The sequence below is a fragment of the Rhinoderma darwinii genome, chromosome 5, assembly GCF_050947455.1.
Source record: "Rhinoderma darwinii isolate aRhiDar2 chromosome 5, aRhiDar2.hap1, whole genome shotgun sequence".
Lineage (NCBI taxonomy): Eukaryota > Metazoa > Chordata > Amphibia > Anura > Rhinodermatidae > Rhinoderma > Rhinoderma darwinii.
The window spans coordinates 295,916,117-295,937,837 of record NC_134691.1 but is presented as its reverse complement, the minus strand read 5'-3'; the positions used below and the strand labels follow the sequence as shown (position 1 = coordinate 295,937,837).

General features: G+C 40.2%; 1 protein-coding gene across 1 annotated transcript in view; it reads right to left on the bottom strand.

Annotated features, from left to right (window-relative positions):
• Positions 1-21,721, bottom strand: part of LOC142651984 (ATP-binding cassette sub-family B member 5-like) — a 73,614-nt gene that overhangs the window by 43,090 nt on the left and 8,803 nt on the right. Inside the window, exon 2 of the mRNA XM_075827308.1 lies at positions 4,333-4,454. Coding sequence (XP_075683423.1) covers positions 4,333-4,454 — 122 coding nt within the window. The remainder of the gene's footprint in view (positions 1-4,332; positions 4,455-21,721) is intronic.

Here is a 21,721-nt window from a genome sequence, read left to right as displayed (position 1 = left end):
GTGTATAGTACTATTATATTCAAAAGTACAGTGTATAGTACTATTATATTCAGGAGCACAGTGTATAGTACGATTATATTCAGGAGTTCAGTGTATAGTACTATTATATTCAGGGGCACAGTGTATAGTACTATTATATTCAGGAGCACAGTGTATAGTACTATTATATTCAGGAGTACAGTGTATAGTACTATTATATTTAGGGGCACAGTGTATAGTACTAATATATTCAAAAGTAGAGTGTATAGTACTATTATATTCAGGAGCACAGTGTATAGTACTATTATATTCAGGAGTACAGTGTATAGTACTATTATATTCAGGAGCACAGTGTATAGTACTATTATATTCAGGAGCACAGTGTATAGTACTATTATATTCAGGGGCACAGTGTATAGTACTATTATATTCAGGGGCACAGTGTATAGTACTATTATATTCAGGAGCACATTGTATAGTACTATTATATTCAGGAGCACAGTGTATAGTACTATTATATTCAGGGGCGCAGTGTATGGTAGTATTATATTCAGGAGTACAGTGTATTGTACTATTATATTCAGGAGTACAGTGTATAGTACTATTATATTCAGGAGCACAATGTATAGTACTATTATATTCAGTGGCACAGTTTATGATACTATTATATTTAGAAGCATCATGAGAAATGTAATCTTCATTTATAGGTGCGGAAATGTTGGAAAACTGAGGAGCTGAAGAAATCTGAGCTGCAAACTGCAGAAATGGGCCGTGCCCGGAAGAAGTCTGGACCGGATGGAGAAAAAGAACGAAAAAGAATCTGAGACATCACCGGTGAGTCACTCAATCTAAATGTTTATTCTCCCGGTGACTGATCAGTACTCTAGTCACTGTATGATCTTCAGCGAGATGACGGATGGTAGCATTCTTTTTTGTTAAACAGCAACTCCCAGCATATCCTAATCATTGTACAGGCTATACTGGGAGCTGTTGTTTTATGTCGTACAAATTTATACAGCAGGGGTTAAACTGAATTTGAAAATGATCTCTGTACTGAACTGTATTTGTTCTGGTGCTGTATATATGTACTGAGCTCGGTTCTGTTGCAGCATATATGTACTGAGCTTGGTTCTAGGGCTGTATATATGTACTGAGCTTGGTTCTGGTGTGGTATATATGTACTGAGCTTTGTTCTGGTGTGGTATATATGTACTGAGCTTTGTTCTGGTACTGCATATATGTACTGAGCTTTGTTCTGGGTCTGTATATATGTACTGAGCTCTGTTCTGGGGATGTATATATGTACTGAGCTTGGTTTTGGGGCTGCATATATGTACTGAGCTTTGTTCTGGTGATGTATATATGTACTGAGCTTTGTTCTGGTGATGTATATATGTACTGAACTTTGTTTTGAGGCTGTATATTTGTACTGAGCTTGGTTCTGGGGCTGTATATATTTACATTCTCTTAAGGTAAAAGTAGATGTTAAAATCTACTTTTACCTTAAGAGAAGGTAAATATATACAGTAAAAACTAAACCCAAAGAACCATGGAGGAATCTCAGTTTTTTCCAATTCACCCATTATATGGTACTTTAAATGGTGCCAATAAAACTACAACTCCTCCCACAAAAAAATAATCCTTCACACACCACTCCATTGACGCAAAAATAAAAAATGTTATAAAGCTCCTGACCACTTTAGTGTCTCAAAATATTCTGCTTTCTCTCTTCTGTATGGCTCATTCTGCTTTTACAGCTAATTCAAAACCGTTCCAGATCTGTGGCCACCTAAACAGAAATCTGAAAATATATACTGTACAGCGTCTTCAAAGTTCTGTCTTCAGAGTTGGGGGGGGTGGGCATAAAAAACCCTTAATCCGTTCCTGATAGTAGCCCCTTATTAATGCTGCCTGATCTTTTTCTCACTCATGGTTTAGTAGTCTTTACTTTAAAATCCATCTGTCCTTGCTGTAAAGAAGATCATCTCTCATGTATAGACTGGTGATCAGCAGAAAACCTAAAGAGGCAGATCTGCAATGTGAAGATGGAGAGTGGCAGTCTGAACTATTAGTAAGACAGGAGGGGTGTTTCAGACTACCTCAGACTCCCTGTAGACACTGTAGCTCAGGTATAGTCTCAGATTACAGCTCTGCCCTAGTGGAGTTTATCTAAAAAAAAAAGCAGCAAGCAGTGAGGAAAATAAATAAAAAAGCAAAAACATTACTAACATACATTGACTAACATATATTTTAGCTCACAATGGGACATCTGCATTAAGGCACTATTCAGATGACAGGAAAACTCAGCCGTGTGACGGCTGTTTTTTTTTACGGCCGTAACACGTCTGCATTAAAATCAATGCATGTCTACGGGGCTATTCACACGGCCGCTTTTGAACGGCCCGGGGAAAAATAGGCCATGTCTTATTTTTGTCTGTTTTCCCGGATCCCTCAATAGACTCAAGTCTAGCACTGCTGTTTTGACACACAAACTTCTGAATAAAGCCTTAAAGAGGCTCTGTCACCAGATTATAAGTGCCCTATCTCCTACATAATCTGATCAGCACTGTAATGAAGACAACAGTGGTTTTTATTTTGAAAAAAGATCATTTTTGAGCAAGTTTCTGAATAGACAACTGGGTGTTTTTTAACTTTTTACCAACTGGGCGTTCTAAATAGAAGTGTATGATGCTGACCAATCAGTAACCAATCAGCTTCATACACTTCTCTTCATTCATGATTAGCTGTACTCACAGCACAGCGTGATCTTGCGAGATCACGCTGTGCTGTCACTTACTCCTACATTAACTTTACTGAAGTGTCTTGACAGTGAATAGACATCACCTCCAGCCAAGATGTGATGTATATTCAGACTCCCTACACTTTGGTAAAGTTTCTGTGGGACTTAACTCACAGCACAGCGTGATCTTGCGCGATCACACTGTGTGTGCAGTGAAAGAAGCTGGGCTGGAACGATGAGAAATGTATGACGCTGATTGGTCAGCATCATACACTTCTCTTTACAACGCCCAGTTGTCTATTAAGAAACGAATTAGCATAAATCTAAAATTGTTCATAACTTGCTAAAAATGTATTGTTTTTCAAAATAAAAACCACTGTTATCTACATTACAGCGCCGATCAGATTATGTAGGAGATAGGGCACTTATAATCTGGTGACAGAGCCTATTTAAATTAAAGAAATAAAGGAACTTCACAGCATAAGGCCTCATGCACACGACCGTAGCCATGTGCACGACCATGATTTTCGAGTCGGCCGGCCGCGGAGTGTCACTCGCAGGCCGCCTGCAAATCGCGGGCCGTGCACATGGCCGCGGCCATTATTTTCTATGATTCAACAAAAATGTATCTTAAGCATCAGGTATAACTATCAATTAATCAGAATACCAAAAATATGCCTGATATACAAATAACGTCGATAGACAACGAAATACCAAATATAAATCTTTATTATCCCATAAGGGAAAAATTACCCCAAAATACATACATTTAAAACACAGAAAATTAAAAACACCCCGGATTGGAATGTCCAACATATCCCATAACAATAGCCATGAAATGTTACAATGTGTAAAGCTATAAAGTATTGCCTGAAGATCAGAAATCTAGAATGATCAACTAGCTATTGCATGAGTATTTCACAAATGTGGATATATAGAGCCACATCAATATCTGAATGGGCTATTTATTTACCTGGGGTGGACATGATGAAACCTTCGTCAGGAGTAATTTTTCCCTTATGGGATAATAAAGATTTAGATTTCGTATTTCGTTGTCTATCGACGTTATTTGTATATCAGGTATATTTTTGGCATTATTTTCTATGAGCCTGGACCGCAGAACACGGCCGTAATAAAACATGTCCCTTCTTTCTGCGGTCCAGGCTCCTGGGCCATGCACGGTCCGTAAAAACCACGGTCGTGTGCATGGGCCCATAGAAATGAATGGGGCCGCAGTTGTCCTGTGGATTTTCGGGGGAATTGCGGCCGCAAAAGCAAGTTCGTGTGCTTGTGGCCTTAGTCCTAGAAAAATGTGTGTATTTTGTACAAGTTCAAGGATGTAGACCCTGGTCAAAATCCTAAGTAAAATTACGAATTCCTCTTTTTTATGAGCACATCATTGCAAAACAAATTACTTCACTACATTTTATAAAACTGATCTATAAGCAATTTTACAAGAAGGAGCAAGTTTGCATCTGCTTTATGGCTCAAACTGCTTGTCCTGTAATATATAAACCATTGTGAAGACCTTTTTTTTGCTTTTTATTGAAGATGTACATTTTCTATCCTGGACACCATAGTAGGCGCAGAAAGTATACATCTATAATACATACACATTTTCTTTTTGAGTTTCATCCAGTAAAGATTCTGTTGTAGGGTGGACATTGTTAAGGTCTCTTTCTACTTCTTTGACATCATTCCTTTTCTTTCTTCTGTTAGACCACAATGAAAAGCACTGTAAAAACAGAAAATAGCCGATATTCTACACAATCAATCAACACATCATGAAATAGTTATATCACGGTCATCACTTTTTCATTAAACAGATAAAGATAAGCATTAACCCCTAGCAGTCAGTATAAAAAAAATTTTTTTTTTGGGTGGGGGGGGGGGGGGGGGTTCTAAAACTCTTTATTTCAGATATTAGATGTCTCATGTGAATATAGTTGGCGCGTAATCTGAGTCCCTAAAGTGCTCATTAATGACAGCTGATTTTGACGTTAAAGGTGATTTTCTATGCTCAATTCAGATAAAGTCAAAAGTGGATCAGAACAGAGTTTAGAAAATCGCTCAGGAGTACACAGGAGCTATCAGTTCAGCTCAATGATAGCCGTTCTGAGCCAAATCTATCTACAGCTTCTATGTACTGTGAATCATAGAAGCTGCAGAAGTGAAAGTTTTTTTTGTTATAAAAGTCAAGTCAATTACAAAAGTTGTTCTTAGCCCCAAATAAATGCATTTCAGTAAACAAAATAAAAATTAAAAGTATAATTGTAAAAAGTTAAATTGTTCACTCCTCTGCATTCTGGTGAGCATAACTTTTTTTATTTATATCAATATTGCTGCATAAAAACCTATTTTTTTTTTTTAAAGAGTTAGGTCTCGTTAACATCTGCGTTGGAGGCTCCGTTAGTGGTCTCCATCACAGATCCGGGCAGAAATACCGGAAACAATAGCGCGGAATCCATTAAAGTCAATGGGTTTCGTCAGCTGCCAGTGGAGTTTGCTGTGCAACAGAACTCGCGGTTCCAGTATTTCCAATGCTCTACTTCTCTGATTCTCTGATGGAGCAGAACAACAAAAAGTCAAACGCTGGAGTGAATCCATCCTTTATTTTTTTTAATATCTAATACAAACATTTGAAATTATTTTTATCCACATTTTGTTTTCTTTATCCTTTACAAATCTGCCACCTCCAAAACCCCCGTAGTAATCCGTAAATGGCTTAAAATACACGGATTCCAAATCTGCACATCTGTTTTTATCTTTCTATTCACTTGCATTCCTCTGCTGCAAAGGAGTCGCGCGATGCATGCTAATGACGAGTCTAACTAGTCCTCTCCATTATATTGCCAAGTTTAGTAGTCCTCTCTGAGCATCAGCATGCAGCGCATGGCCCGCTAGCGGGCTTACAGCAGGGGGAATGCGAGTAGAAAGATAAAAATTGCACATTCTGAATCAGCATCTTTCAAGCGGTTTACGGATTACTGTAGTTTAGGGGGGTTTCGAAGGTAACAGTCGCTTTAAACTCAATGCTATCTGTATACTACAAGCTCCCCCTAGAGGTGGCTGTTGGCAAAACGTTATTTATGTCTTTCTTTGTACTTGTATGTATGTGTTTTGGAAAGTTGTAATACATTTTTTTTTACCTGATTTAAAAAAAATAAAGTTATATTTTAACTCTACTGCTGTGTGAGAAGGGGAAGTGCAGGGGCAAAATGGCAGAAGAGGCACTAAAGGAGTAAAAAATGTGAACTATGAAAAAGTTGAGCAATGAAATGAGAGAACTTAGGACCTAATTAGATAAAATAAAGTTATAGATATACTTTCAGCCCTTTTCTCCCTTATACCACCACAAATAATACTTTTACATGTGTTGTCTCACCACTCTCAGAACTCATAGTTCCTGCTCTTGTTAATGTGGCCTGTCCATATAGTACATGGCATGTAATACTACATTTCCCCTTTATGACCAGTCACAGCTTTCACAGCTGGTGGCCATGGGTTTTTGAAGACCATTTAAGAAATAATTTTTTTGATGAGAAAACCCCTTAATACGTGGGTTGCGACTACAAGAGATAAACAACAATCTACAGCTTAATCTCACACTTGCACGTTACTGAGGCTACAAATTGAGCATAATATGTACCCCAAACAGTCCACACACTCAGGAACACTAATGCTGCCACAATATATCAAATATGGGTGAAAAGTCCCAACACCCCACACACCCCCACAAACACCCCCCCCCCCCACACACACACACACACACACACACAGACACACCGTACTCACTGGTACAATCAGCACTCTAGCAGTCAGCAGGTAATATGGATAAGCCACAACTTATGCTTTATGGAGAATAGTATAAAAAAGAAACAAAAAAAAAACATACTTGTTAAAGCCGCAATCGTAGAATACATCTAACATCATTTATACCGCATGGTGGAATGGGTTTGTGATCTTTTACATTCCCCCAAAATATAAAAGCTAACAAATAAATTATATGTACTCCAAAATGGTGCCATTGAAAAATAGAACTTGCCCCACAAGAAACAAGCCCGCATACAGCTACAATTATAGCTCTTGGAAAGCGAACATGAGAATGTTTTAAATATTGCTTGGCCCTTAAAGAGGCTCTGTCACCACATTTTAAGTGGCCTATCTTCTACATAATGTGATCGGCGCGTAATGTAGATTACAGCAGTGTTTTTTATTTCGAAAAACGATCATTTTTGACGGAGTTATGACCTATATTAGCTTTATGCTAATGAATTTCTTAATGGACAATTGAGCGTGTTTTACTTTTTGAACCAAGTGGGCATTGTGGAGAGAAGTGTATGACGCTGACCAATCAGCGTCATATACTTCTACCCATTAATTTACACAGCATATAGTGATCTTATTACATCACTATGTGCAGCCACTTACACACACATTAACGTTACTCAAGTGTCCTGAGAGTGAATAGACATCACTAGCAACCAGGACGTGATGTCTATTCAGAATCCTGACACTTCACTAACGTTTGTGTGAGATTTACAGCAAGGCAAGCGTAATCTCGTTTTAAATGACAGTTTACAGCCTTGTTGTAAATGACAGTTTTGCCTTGCTGTAAATCTCACACAAACGTTACCGAAGTGTCAGGATTCTGAATAGACATCCCGTCCTCACTGGAGGTGATGTCTATTCACTCTCAGGAGACTTGAGTAACGTTAATTTGTGTGTATGTGGCAGCACATAGTGATCTAGTAAGAACACTATGTGCTGTGTAAATGAATGGAGAGAAGTGTATAACACTGATTGGTCAGCGTCATACACTTCTCTCCACAATGCCCACTTGGTCAAAAAGTAAAACACGCCCAGTTGTCCATTAAGAAAGTCATTAGCATAAAGCTAATATAGGTCATAACTTCGTCAAAAATTACCATTTTTATAAATGAAAAACACTGCTGTAATCTACATTACAGTGCCAATCATATTATGTACAAGATGGGGCACTTATAATGTGGTGACAGAGCCTTTTTAATGCCCAACATAGGTCCTTCCTTAAAGGTTTGAAGGGGTATTCACATCGGAGTCATTTATTGCATATCCACAGATTTTACCAATGTCTGATAGGTTCAGCACTCCAGAGATGAGAAATGTCTGCGCATATGTGCGACTCTCTCCGCTGTAGTTTAAATGAGTTGTGAAACGCTCAGCTGCATGACACCCATAAACTACAATGTAGATACAGTAACTGCGTGCATGTGCGGCCATCATGTGCTAAGCAGGATAGCAGTGGCACCCCATTCTTTGATCTCCTAGATAATCTAATAGGCGCGGTCACACTGATAATGCTAGTGAAAATTGTGTCCCAAAATGTTTATTATTTTAAAAGTTATTAGCTTTTTTTAATAAATATGCAAATGAGGCTATACTTGACAAGTGGGTGTCAACACCAGCGAATCTCCTGAGGTGGAGCTACCAGAATGAAGCTGCTTCACATAGTGTGAGAGATGGAGGCTGGAGGGAAGGGGGATCACTTCAAATAGAACAGTGAAAGATGACATTCTAATCTTTCATGTGGCACCAGGATCGCAGTTCTAGGAGTGAAACAACCGGAGGTATCACCAGTTGAAAGCACAATCGGGATTGGAAGCTGTATACTATAAGATCACACTGTGTTGCTGGGCTGGGAAGAGAATTGTATGACACGGATTGGACAGCATCCTACAGAAAACATTACACCTCCCAGAGTGAAAAGAAAGTGTAACCTCCCGTTTGGCAAGTATAGCCAAATTATCATATTTAGAAGAAAGCACATAACGTTTTTGAAAAAAAAGTGACACTGTAGTTATCAGCATCATAGCACCTATTAGATTAGTTAGGGGGACAGGCCATTAATAAACTAATGACGGATCCTCTTTAAGGAGTCCCCTTCATGCAGGGGCGGACATACCATTGGTACAACCTGTGCAGTTGCACAGGGGCCCAGTATGTAAGGGTCCCACTGTCACCTTATAGAAACCTTCTTCTGTTTGCATGTAAATGCCCGAGATGATGAATTTTATGGCTAACATTTACTAATGGATTGTTAGAGAGAAAAAAGGGGGCGATCTATAATGAAATATTGAAGAGCAAGGGGCCCATATATTGTTCTTGCACAGGGGCCTTTAGCCATCTGCGTCTGCCACTGTCTTCATGTATTGTTGGCTCAACTGTCTATATAAGAAGTTCAGCGCAACAGACACGTAATGGAGAGAATGATTTATGTTGTTCTGTGCTTTTTCAAAGGTTGGAGAGCATTTAGTGGTCACAAGCTGTAAACATGGTTTATTTTTAAAAAAAGTTATTATTTTACTTAAAAAAAATCTGATCTAGTAATGGCAACCCGTGAAGTACTCTAAAGTTAAATATTTTAGTAATGATATCCAAGAGGATTTATTTTAAGCTTTGTATAATGTTACACAATAAAAGATAGCAGGTCTTATTTATCAAAGCTTCCTAACATGAAAACTGGCCATGTTGCCCGTAGCAAAAATAAATTAAACAGATCTCGGATTGGTAGCTATGGGACTCAAGGCCAGTTTTTCTATTAAACAGTTTTGATAAATCAAGTTAACAGTCGACTGTGCTATTGATTCCATCAAAACAACGGAACCCGTCCCCATCGGTGACAAGCTGAAACCATTATCAAAGTTTCCGTCACCATTGAGATCAATGGTGATGCAAACGGAAGCCAAGGTATCCGTTTGCCTTTCTGTTGAGGGGTTACACGATGGAAACTCCTGATGGAACTCCTCAACTGATGTGAACAGGCCCTATGAAATGAAAAAAGGCAAATAGAAATAAAAACAAAACAATATTTACACATTCCATGTAAATAGGGTATGCATCAGCAAGTGTGTAAAATGAGCTTTATAAATGGGGGTGGGGACAAGGTTACAGAAAACGTAAATGTTTTTTTCAATAATTCACAAAAGTTTGTAATAGATGGAGGAAAAGTAGTATTCCTGAAGGATCTCCAGTGGTTCCAGATTGTCACAAATCTAGGGTGATTTCTAGCTTCCCAGCTAGCAAGTGCCTCCATTCTGCAAATGGGATGAATTTTTTCATACCACTGTGTTATGGATGGGGGGGGGGGGGTCTCTGGATCTAAAACTAAGTGCAATTAATAGTTTTGCAGTAGTAAGAAGGTCTGTGGTTAAATCATTTTTTAGCTGGTTGAAAGGAAGAGGTAGGAGCCAAAACAAGGATCAAAGGAGCAGATAAAAATACAGTTTTTCCAGTAACATAACAAACTGCCAGATGCTGTTTGCCAGAAAGGTTTAATCTGCGGACAGTCCCACCAGACATGAGAGAGAGACCTTGGCCACAATGCCAGCATGACTCATCAGGAGATAGATATATTTTTTGGAGATATTCAGGTGTTCTATACCACCTGGTAAGTGTTTTAAAATAATTCTCTTGGATTCTCACACACCTCGAGAAGCCATGTGAATGTCGTAAAATAGTGGAGATTTCAAGAGGCGACCAGGAGGTGTTAAGCTCTTTCTCCCAAGCTATTTTATATCTCTTAGGGGGTGCTGAATAGAGGATAAGGTCTGAATATATTTTAGAGAGAGGTTTGGTGGGAGTGGAAGGGAAGCGAAGCAAGGTATCTAACCATGAGGGTTCTGTGAGAGAGTCAGTAAACTCTTAAATACAGCTAAATTTAGAAAGTTACTCGCGTCAGTACCTGTGTGGGAGAAGAGGTCTGTAATATTAGGCATCGTGGTATCTTGGAATGCAGTATTTAGAGGAGTACCATTAAGTCTCGACCAGACACAGCCTTCAGAGTGGGGAATTCCCAAGGTGAACTGAAGGTAATTTATAGGCATTATTGAGGAAAACGACACAGGGGGATTCAGTGACAATAAATAGTTATAAAAAACTAAGATGGTACCATAAGTAATGGGATTGAGATTAGATATAAGTATCTGAGCAGTAAATTGACCCCATAGCAAAGTAAGCATCCTAGGTCCTAGAAGGGATCTCTCTAGTTCAACATGTGGAGGGGTTTCATTCTGGCTATTTAAAAGAACCAATCTACCAAGGTGGTTAGCTTTGTAATAATATTGGACATCTGTTAGGCCCATTCCACCCTGAGACGTTTTAAGGGTAAGAAGCCTATGTGCAAGTCTGGGATGTTTTGCTGCCCAAAGGAAATGGCCAAACAAACCCTTCAAATTGTTGAAGAAGGACTGTGGAAGAAAGATGGGTACAGTCTGTAGGACATATACATTTTAGTAAGTATATAGATCTTAAAGAAGTTTTTCCTGCCCACCCAAGGAGTGGGATTTTGAGAGCCTGTAATTGATATTTAATTTGATGTAACAGTGGTTGACAATTTAACAAGAAAAAAAGGGTGAGGTCTTTTGGGAGGTGGATTCCTAGGTATTTTATTGTTTTTTTTTCAGGCCAATTAAAAGGAGCACGGGATTTCAGAGTGGCAACATTGGCAGAAGGTATCGAGATATTGATTATTTCGAATTTATTGAAAATTATTTTAAAATTAGAAATCTTCCCAAACTCACCAAAGATCTGCATGATACGGGGAGAGCAGGCAAAGGGTTCATTATTATCAGGAGCAAGTTATCCGCAAATGCGGCAACTGAGTGTGTAAAATTCCCCACTCTCATGCCTTCAATACCATCGGACTGGCAGATCCAATGGGTAAGTGTTTCCATGGATAGTATAAAGAGTGAGGGGGAGAGAGGGCAACTTTGCCTAGTGCCGTTAAAGATATTGAAATATGGGCCATTTCGTTTGAGCCCGGCTCTGGGTGTTGAATAGAGTGAAAAGATTGCTTCAATGAAGGTCATGGGGAAACCAAACTTCTCCAGAAAAGCACGCATAAAGAACCAGTTAACCCAGTCAAAAGCTTTATCTGCATCAGTACCCAAGCATAAGTTTGCTTTTAATATGGTGCACCCAGTTCTTCAGATGGCAGTCAGAGTTAGTAAGGCTCTTCAGGCTTCAGATTTAAAATGACATATAGCTGTTAAAGTGGTGAAAGCCCTGCAAAATACTTTGGTCTCAATAAGACGTGACCAGTCTAAGGACAAAGAAAGATTTCAATGGTTCAGTTTATTGCCACGAACTCAAAAGATCATTATAGTGTGCTCTGTATTTACCTTTGAAGACAGTGTTTTTGTATAGTGATTATGTCACCTCTGCAGCGCTTTATTTGGGTACTGTAGTCAAGCCATTCTATTTATTACTTTGGTTGCCTTCCGGTTAGAAAACTGTTCACAATATTTTATGTTTGATCTATCTAGTGATTTTTAGATATGAAGAACTTTAATTTCATTATGCGTATCTATGTCCCCTTTGATGCATCATGTGATTTTATTTGCCTTGGCAGCAGCTGCCTGGCTCTAACTGATACAGTTCAATTTGGTGTCCTTTTTTTTGTTAGTTTTACATAGCGTTTTCTCATTTATCATGCAATAGTGACATTTGCTTTTCCTTCCCACCTGCTTTAACCCAACCTAATTTGCTACTGCTTTGCTCCAAGTCTCCACATTCACCTGTAATATAATACGGTCCTCTTCTTTTTCTGCAAAAAAAATGTTACCCAATATTCCCTCTACAAGGTCAGAAGAAAACACATTAAAAATAAATACTAGTGGACCCGTGCAATAGCCGACAGGCTGGTAGCTAGGGATGAGCTATCTATTCATAGCAAGCTATCTAAAATAATGTTGGACATAATGGCACTATGCTGGGGATAGAGAATAGAAAATACAGTTTGGTAGCAGTCAACTCATGCTCATTGCCTTCTCTGTCTGCATTTTAATTTTTCTAAATATATTTAGGTGGGGAAAAGAGTTATTCCCATCTTGTAATGCTATGGCACATCACTATTAACATTACAATTATGGCATTCTTGAGTACGAAGGGACAGTGGTCCTTTTTGGCATTTTTCTTGTGAAGCAGTGCTGAATGGGGCTGTGCTGTAGTTCCCAGCACAGCAGGTGGCCAAGAGTATCACCGAGCTTGGAAAAACTGTGAAGGTGAAACAGCGCTTAGCTAGTGCTGTGGCTTCTTCATTCTGAGGATCAGTGTGGTTCTCAGCAGTCGGACACCCACTGATTGGAAAGTGATGGCATTTCCATATCATGTTCCATAATTTCTTATGGTTGGGAAAAGCCCTTTAACAGATCTTTCCATTGATCTACCAATCATTAATCCTTTTTTTCAAAGTGAGACTAAAGGCCTTTTAAACAGGCTGATGATCAAAGAAAACGGAATGCTCGTTCCCGATCATTGGCTCGCGTAAAATAGCCGTGCTTTCAGCCGACAAATGAGAAAAGGCTCTTTTGTCAGCTAATCGCATGTTTTATGTTGGCACTACCCTGTAACAGCATACAGAGTCCCATTGTGGGCCGCGATATGGCATGTGATGCCACATTTTTATTTTCTTACGGAGTCCATGTCTGCCTTTGCAAAAAATTAGAGGCATGAAGAGGTACAGCAAGTTATGTGACCATATTGTACATCTGTCCAATATAGGTAGTTAATGTGACCATGTGCATAAGGCCTAAGAATGGGTCCATCAGCATGTAATATTTCATCCATGTTACTAAGATGAAAAACCCCAGTTCTGATCTGTTTAAATGTCTTGGCCCAGTGGTGGCATGATCTGCCCTAAATGCAAGCGCATGGAATGCCTGCTTCAAATCTCACTGCCCACAATTTATGTTTTGCATTGCGCATTATCTATATCCATTTTTGTAAAACCCTGGTTTCTTAAAGGAAAAATGCACTTTAAAAGACTTATTTATGGAAATTGAATATCTATCAGTGGTCACATCTCCAGCGATCCCCACAGTCTTCAACCCTGGCACCGGGCAGCGTGAGGACATTATATGCGATGCAGCACACTTCGTCAGGGCACTGTCACATGCAACATCCTGATGCTGCCCGGCATCAGGATCTTTCTGTGTGCCACGGTATAGACCTTGTTAAAAAGCCAGGGTGGGCCCTGAAGAGAAACCGGGGTGTACATGCCCTGAAGAGAAGCCAGGTGCTTTGTTATGTCTGATTTCCAAAGGTTCACAGCTTTAAACTTAATAAATGGGCAGCTCACAAAAGAATCTTCAAAGGTGTATATTCAGATACAAGTGAGCAGGGTCGGCTCCAAGTGTATGTGTGCCTTTGGGTCAAAGAGTCTACGTGGGTCCCCTTTCTGCCCAACCGTTGTCTTCACAAGTGTAGAAAATGCTTAGCCAAGTCCTATTGAAACCTTCAAGCCCAGAGGGTCCTGGGAAAACTACCCAGGTTTGTTGGATGCTGACCCCAGCCTTGTTTGCAAGACATATTATAGACAGTGCCAAATGAAGAGAAAACTTGATCCAGCCCTTGATTAAAAGGCAAGAGACATCACAGTTTTCTTGGTAGTTGAAGACTTCAGAATCCCTCAAGAATTGATTTAGCATTGGCCAAAAAGCTAATGATGGGCTTAGTCAAGAGATTAGAATATGAAGCAAAAGTCTGTCGGATAATTCACCATCGCTTGTTGAAATTGAGACCACAAGGCGAAGTTGGTCTGTGAGATCATATGTCTCTTTCTCTCTTATTCTGGGAATGGAACGAGATGAGGAAGCTTTGGTTCAGTTTGTGGAGTTTTTCCAAATTAATAAGGGGACCGCATCTGGGGGAGTCATTTGGGATACTTTTAAAGCTTATGTGAGAGGATTCTATAAAAAGACAAAAATTTAGAAAAATAGGAGAGAGACAGGTGGTAGATTCTCTGAGGCAGGATTTGAATAGAGCAGTGGAGGAGTTTATGCTTTGTCCATCAGATGACACAACAGTGGTATGGCGGGCTTCTCAAAAATGGTACGACTAGTTTCTTTTGGAGAAAAAAAGGGGTCACTTCTTTGGTGTATCATGAGCTTAGTTGGCTTATGAATAGAGATAGCCCAGTAAGGGCAAATTTAAATGGAAAATGGGGGAAAGATTTTGGGGAGGATTAAAGTCACATGGAGGGAAGTGTTCAAAGGAGTTAATAGTGTGTCACTAAATTATTCACATAGATTCTATCAGTTTATATTGGTACACCGCTTATACTTTACTCCTAAACATCTGTATAGCATGGGCTGTAGAGGGAATGACACCTGTCCTAGGTGTAATATGGATCAGTTTGGTCTAATTTATTTGATGTGGCGATGCCCAAAACTGCATAGTCTGTAATTGAAACTACTGAATCTCTCTTAGGTATGGCATTGGAGAACTCCAGAGGTTTAATGTTTTTGGGAGACCCCTTTACAAGTAGCGGGGCTGAAGCAGAGGGATGACTGACTGTGATCTTGTGATTCATTTGTTATCTTTGGCAAGATTAACCCCTTAGTGACCAGCCTATTTTAAACCTTGATAACCAAGCTATTTTTTAAGTTTTTCCATCGTCACATTCAATGAGCTATATCTTTTTTATTTTTGCGTCCACATAGTTGTATAAGGACTTGTTTTTTGCAGGACAAGTTGTATTTTTTAAAAGCATCATCTTGCGGTACATATAATTATGTACCGATAATTATATAATAATCGTTACGATTGCGACAATACCAAATGTATATGGTTTTCTTATGTTTTACTACTTTTACACAGTAAAAACACTTATTTTTCAAAATTGTGTTTTTGTATCTCCATATATGAAGGGCCATAACTTTGTTATTTTTCCACTGATATAGCTGTATGAGGGACTTTGTTTTGCGGGACGATGTGTAGTTTCTATCGGTATTTTATCATGTTTTTTTTTAAGACAGGATGAACAGAAAACAGCAATTCTGGCATTGTTTTTTATTTTATTTTTAACAGCATTTCCCCAGCGGGTTAAATAACATAATAGCTTTATAGTTGGGGTTGTTATGGACACGGCGATACCAAATATGTGTAACTTTATTTTTTTTTCATAATAAAGCATTTTGTAAGGGGAAAAAGTGGGTTTTGCATTTTTTTTCTCATTTATTTATTAATAACTTTGTTAAACTTAAACTTTTTTACTTTTTACTAGTCCCACTAGGGGACTTCACTACGCGATCATCAGATCGCTTTTGTAATACACTGCAATACCTCTGTATTGCAGTGTATTACTGCCTGTCCGTTTACAATGGACAGGCATCTGCTAGGCCATGCCGGAGGCATGGCCTAGCAGGCATCCACTACAGGCAGACTTGGGGGCCTTTATTAGGCCCCTGGCTGCCATAGAAGAGACTGGCACCCTGCGACGTCATAGCAGGGTGCTGGTGGTGTGAGAGAGGGAGCTCCCTCCCTCTCTCCAAAACCACTTAGTTGCGGTGCTCGCTATTGAGCACCGCATCGAAGGGGTCAAACGGGCGGATTTCGATTCACCCGCTCGAGCCGCCCTGCCCCTTCGGTAGCTGAGAACAGGGACTTTTAACGGTTCCCAGCTGTGCAGCTTTATTCTGATGCAGTGCCGTGAAAAGGCGTAAGCATCAGAATAAAGCCTGTTAGTGACTGCCGTGAAAAGTCGTGTTGGTGGTCACTAACAGGTTAATTAATTAAGATTGAATGGCAAAAGGCAGTATAGAGTACTGCTCCATGAAAGATCTTACTATCTCCCAATAGGGAGGTATTAATATTTTATAATAGATGGAGAAGTTGGATAGGCCGACTAGATACCAGGTACAAAGTTATTGACCTAAGGCAGGGGTGGGGAACGTCCGGCCCATGGGCTGTATATGGCCCATGAGATCACTTGATCTGGCCGACCTCACTCAGACCGCGCTGCCGCCAAGTCATTCGCTACTTGGCTCCATCTGCCCTACTCACTCACATTTAGGGGACTGGCGGACAGAACCAAGTATGGTGGCAGTTTGAGTGAGGTCGGTGCGTGCAAGCCCAGGAGTGGACCAGTCCAGTCACCTGACCCGAGTCAGTGACGTAAGGTCAGGTGACTTAGGTCAGGTAACCAGACTGGTCCACTCCTCTGCCGCCACAGTCCAGTCACCTGACCTCATGTCAGTGACGTGCGGTAAGGTGACTGGACTGGTCCACTCCCATCACAGCACGCCCTGACCTCACTCGGACCGCAGCTGTCTCCGTGTCATTCCCTACTTGGCTCTGTCCGCCCTACTCACTCACATTTGGGAGCAGGAGTATGGTGGCGGTCTGAGTGAGGCCGATGAGTGCCGGCCCGGGAGTGGACCAGTCCTGACGTGAGGTCAGGTGACTGGACTGGCCTACTCCCGAGCCAGCACGCACTGACCTCCACACTCAGACCGCCGCATCCTCATTCATTAGTAGTGAATGACAGTACCTGGCTCCATCTGCCCTCCTCCTGCTCCTGACCTAAAATTTAGAAACTTAGCTGAGGCCTAAATGTAGAAATTTAGATGTAGTGTAGACATAGGATACGACCTGTCCTAAAAGCATGAAGTGAGGTCAGGTAACTTAAAGGTTTTTTTATTTTTCATCAAGTACATTTATGATATATCCACAAGATATGTCAATTGTCAGATAGATGCAGATCTAGCTCTGGAACGGGGCTCCCTAAACCCTGTTCTACCTCTTTGTGTTGTGGCTGATTTGTGTGATTTCTGACCATGAAGAAGAAAACAGCGTAGCTTGCTGAACTACGCTGTTTCCGTAAGTCCCATAGAACTGAATATTCGGAGCAACTTACTGCTGCGAGCAAATCTTTTCAAAACTTACCATTGTAAAGAGTCGACTGCGCTCCAGACTGACTGACACAGTAGCAACATCATCAATACCGGCTAACATCACACGCCTCACCAAAGAGAAGCAGTTGCAGCCATCACATTAGGGGTGAGTTAATTAGATGTTTGACCAAATATACCAGGCTCATTTTTAAGTTGAAAATTTTGTATGGCCCTCGAATGATCCTTTAAATATCCTAATGGGCCTTGGCAGAAAAAAGTTTCCTACCCCTCCCCTAAGGCCTCATGTTTGATATTTGTATTTTTTTTTTCCTTTTTCTCTCTCATTATCTTCTTTGGCATCAGGAAAGGGATGGGTGGGGGGGGGGGTATTGTATGTTCTCTTGTTTTCTGTTTATGATTTAATTATGGTAGTTAAAACAAAAACACTGTAGAATGTTAATGTTAATGAAAAATTTAATAATCAATTTAAAAAAAAAAAAAGTCTTTCAACTTTATTGTGATTTCTTTAAAATGCAATAAGCACAAAAGGAGTGGATGGGCTCAGAATATTAATATTGTCACATTGTGTGCTGTAATAGAAAACTCAGATTTGTGTACACTTGCAAGATACAGCAGATCCATCTATGTTTATAAGAAGCAGTTCAATTTGGATTGTAATGGATCTCCAAGTGATCTAGGTTATATGCTGGAACATGTCAAATTTCAAACAGATTGAGGTTCATATATGACAAACATGGAATTTTGATCATTGCACTCCCTCACTTGTCATCAAGACCACTACGTCACGGCAGTGGGTATATTCACAGGTAGAGGCAAGGGGTGCAGGTGCTATTCCAGATTTTCTATTTAGCCTAAATGATAAGGCAGGACTTAGGTTATCTACCTGTTCCAATATAGCGTTAACTTGTGACGTTTCCCAGCCGTTGGATGTGAGGGGAGTTTTGGGAGTATCCATAAACGAGTCCACCGGATACAAATGCAGGGTGTACTGTATGATGTGGTATATATGACACTCCATGATTAAGAACGAGTGATTCGTTGGAAACGCGTAGGCTTTTTGCGGCATCCACCTCTTTGTGCTTATTGCATTTTAAAGAAATCACAATAAAGTTGGAAGATTCTTTTCTTTTAAACAAGTGCTGGATCAAGTTTTCTCTTTTCTCCCAATTCAATCGATTGCGGCAATGAGGATCCGTGCACAGTCCGGGATCGAACATTGAAATCGGTGAGCTGGAGGATTCCTCCCCCATTTTTTTGTGCCAAACAATGCAGGATTTTTTTTTTATTACTGAAGAGGATGGGGTCATATAAGGTTATACATTATAAAGCCAGGTCAACTTTTGGCATTTATATTTTAAAGGTAAAAGAAGCTGATTAGTGTGGACGTCAGTGGCACAAGACTTTTGAGACATCTATATTGTGTAGCAATCTCTGGACAAGCTTCAAAAAGATCTCTATTTACTTTGTTACATCTCATTCATTTTAGCTCTTTTTTAACGTTCTACAGTAAATCACTAAAATGCTTTAGTTGGAAACCACTCTGCTATTGTACAGTTAATTGGTCATTAAATTGCTGTCTGCACTTTCCCTGCTCACTTTATTGAATTCTGGTTACATTTTTCTTTATTGTATTGAACTCTTGTTCTTTGATATTTTTTTTTTGTAGTTCTTAATTTCACTATGACAGATGGTTGAGGGGAAACAGAATGATACTAGCAAAGTAATGGATATTGATCAGAATTTTATAAGTACTATCCAAACAGTAATGGATCTTTATATAATATTAGAGAGAAATGTAAAAAGATGTGCTATCTTTAACTTACCAAGTAAAATTGCTTAGCCTTTTAGAGAGATTTCTATTTGCACAGGTAATATCTTACTGATACAGACAAGGCGACATTTTGGCACTTAGGCCGCCCATCCCAAAACTAAGCCTAACATTATCCCAATAAGGCTATGTTCACATGTAGCGTAATTGCTGCAGATTTTCCGGAAATCAAAAAATTAGAGCATGCTGTGGATTTTCAAGTACATACCATGCTCATTCTGTTCTGGAGGTTCACTGCAGCTTTCACCCTTTTCAATGAAGATGGGATGAAATCCGCAGCAAAATTCGCACATATCATGTGTAGATTTTGCTGCATAAACACTGCATAAAATCTGCAACAAATCTACTACGTGTGTGGGTAACCAATGGCTGGAGCTTCAGAGAGGGGATTGACCAATCAAGTTCACTGTTGCTCAGCAGTGAATGTGAGGTCACATGACAGGCCAATCAGCTTGTGAAATGTAGAGGAAGCTTCAAAATTATGCATTATAAGAGGGCTGGACAGGGGTGTAGCCTTTAGAAAATATTCATGACCGAGAAAACAAATTCACGATGATCACAGTATAAGATACATGAAGAAAACAAGAAACGTCACATGGAGCAAAATATATTTATTACATCAGTTTTAATTCCTGACTATAAAAATCATCCCCTGTACTATGTATAAGAACTGAGAAGCTGAAAGTGTAGTGGGGACAATAACAGACAGCAGTGCCTGGGATAAAGAAATGAGATATAAACATTGAAGGAAATTTAGACAATAAGGGCACGTTCAGACGTTTTTTACATTTGTTTCTATACATTTTTAGGAAAGTTAGTTCAGACTTTGCCGAAAATTCCGCTGCGGACCATAGGCTGCGGTGCAGAATTGTCTGTTGCGGAGAAGAAGCGGAATTTCACTGCGTATTTCAGCCTTTGCAATGCAAAAACTGAAATCTGTGGCAAGTCCGCTGTGTTTTCTGCCACGTCTGAGTTACCTGTCAAATATGCAAATGTTGGTGCAGATTCATTGCGTAATTGCCCCAAATCTGCACCAACATTTGCAGCGGAATAACTGTGCCACGTCTGAACGTGCCCTAATAGGTAAAATTCTGCAGGAAACTTTTATTCTTTATTCTTTTTTTATTAGTGCTGTGTATATTTGTAATGTAGTCTTGTTAGGGCACGCCCAGACGTGGCGGATTTCTTCCGCCACTGTCCGCATCAATGCCGCACAGAATCTGCGTTGCAGATTCTGTTGCGGCTTTGCCTAAAATGGGCATTAAATGGATGCGGACTAGCCGTTGCGTATTATGGGGAAGAGGGCTTCCCTTCTCTCTATCAGTGCAGGATAGAGAGAAGGGACAGCCCTTTCCCTAGTAAAAGTAAAAAGAAATTCATACTTACCCGGCCGTTGTCTTGGTGACGCGTCACTCTTTCGCCATCCAGCCCGACCTCCCTGGATGACGCGGCAGTCCATGTGACTGCTGCAGCCTGTGATTGGCTGCAGCCATCACTTGGACTGAAACATCATCCTGGGAGGCCGGACTGGAGGAAGAAGCAGGGAGTTCTCGGTAAGTAGGAACTTCTATTTTTTTACAGGTTGATGTATCTTGTGATCGGAAGTCACTGTCCAGGGTGCTGAAACAGTTACTGCCGATCGCTTAACTCTTTCAGCACCCTGGACAGTGACTATTTACTGACGTCGCCTAGCAACGCTCCCGTAATTACGGGTGCACACACGTAGTCACCCGAAATTATGGGTGCACACACGTAGTCACCCGTAATTACGGGAGCCCCATTGACTTCCTCAGTGTGGCTGTAGACCTAGAAATACATAGGTCCAGCCAGAATGAAGAAATGTCATGTTAGTAAAACCAATACGCTCCGCAGCACACATAACATCTACATAACATCTGCGGACTTCATTGCGGAATTTTGACTCTCCATTGAAGTCAATGGAGAAATTCCGCAATGAGTCCGCAACAAGTCCGCTACACGTCCGCAACAACCATTGTATGCTGCGGACACCAAATTCCGCGCCGCAGCCTATGCTACGCAGCGGAATTGTCCGCAACGTGTAAACGAACACAACTAAAAAGCTGTGGAAGGCAATGGAGAAACGTGTACGCTGCGGATTTCCGCTGCAGACTGTCCGCAGCGGAATTCCAGAGCAATTCCGCTACGTGTGGTCATGCCCTTATCCTGTTCTTTATGAATCAATAAACAATGCAGTCCCTTAACTCCTTCGCGCCCTGGGACGTAAATGTAAGGCACCGGCAGAGGGTCTTAATACAATGGACAATAAGAGTGGCTTTACACGCAGTGTTTTTATGAAAATTAATCCTGAAATATTAAGCGCTTTTTATTGTCTCATTAAGCCTTTAGTGGCTCATTGTGGTTTTCTTGTGGTGTTTTTCAGTTCAATAGTGTTTTTGTTCTTTTTTATCGCAGCAAGGGTGACTTGCCGTTTTCTGAAACAGTTATTGCTGTTTTCTCCCATAGATCTCCATAGTTTTT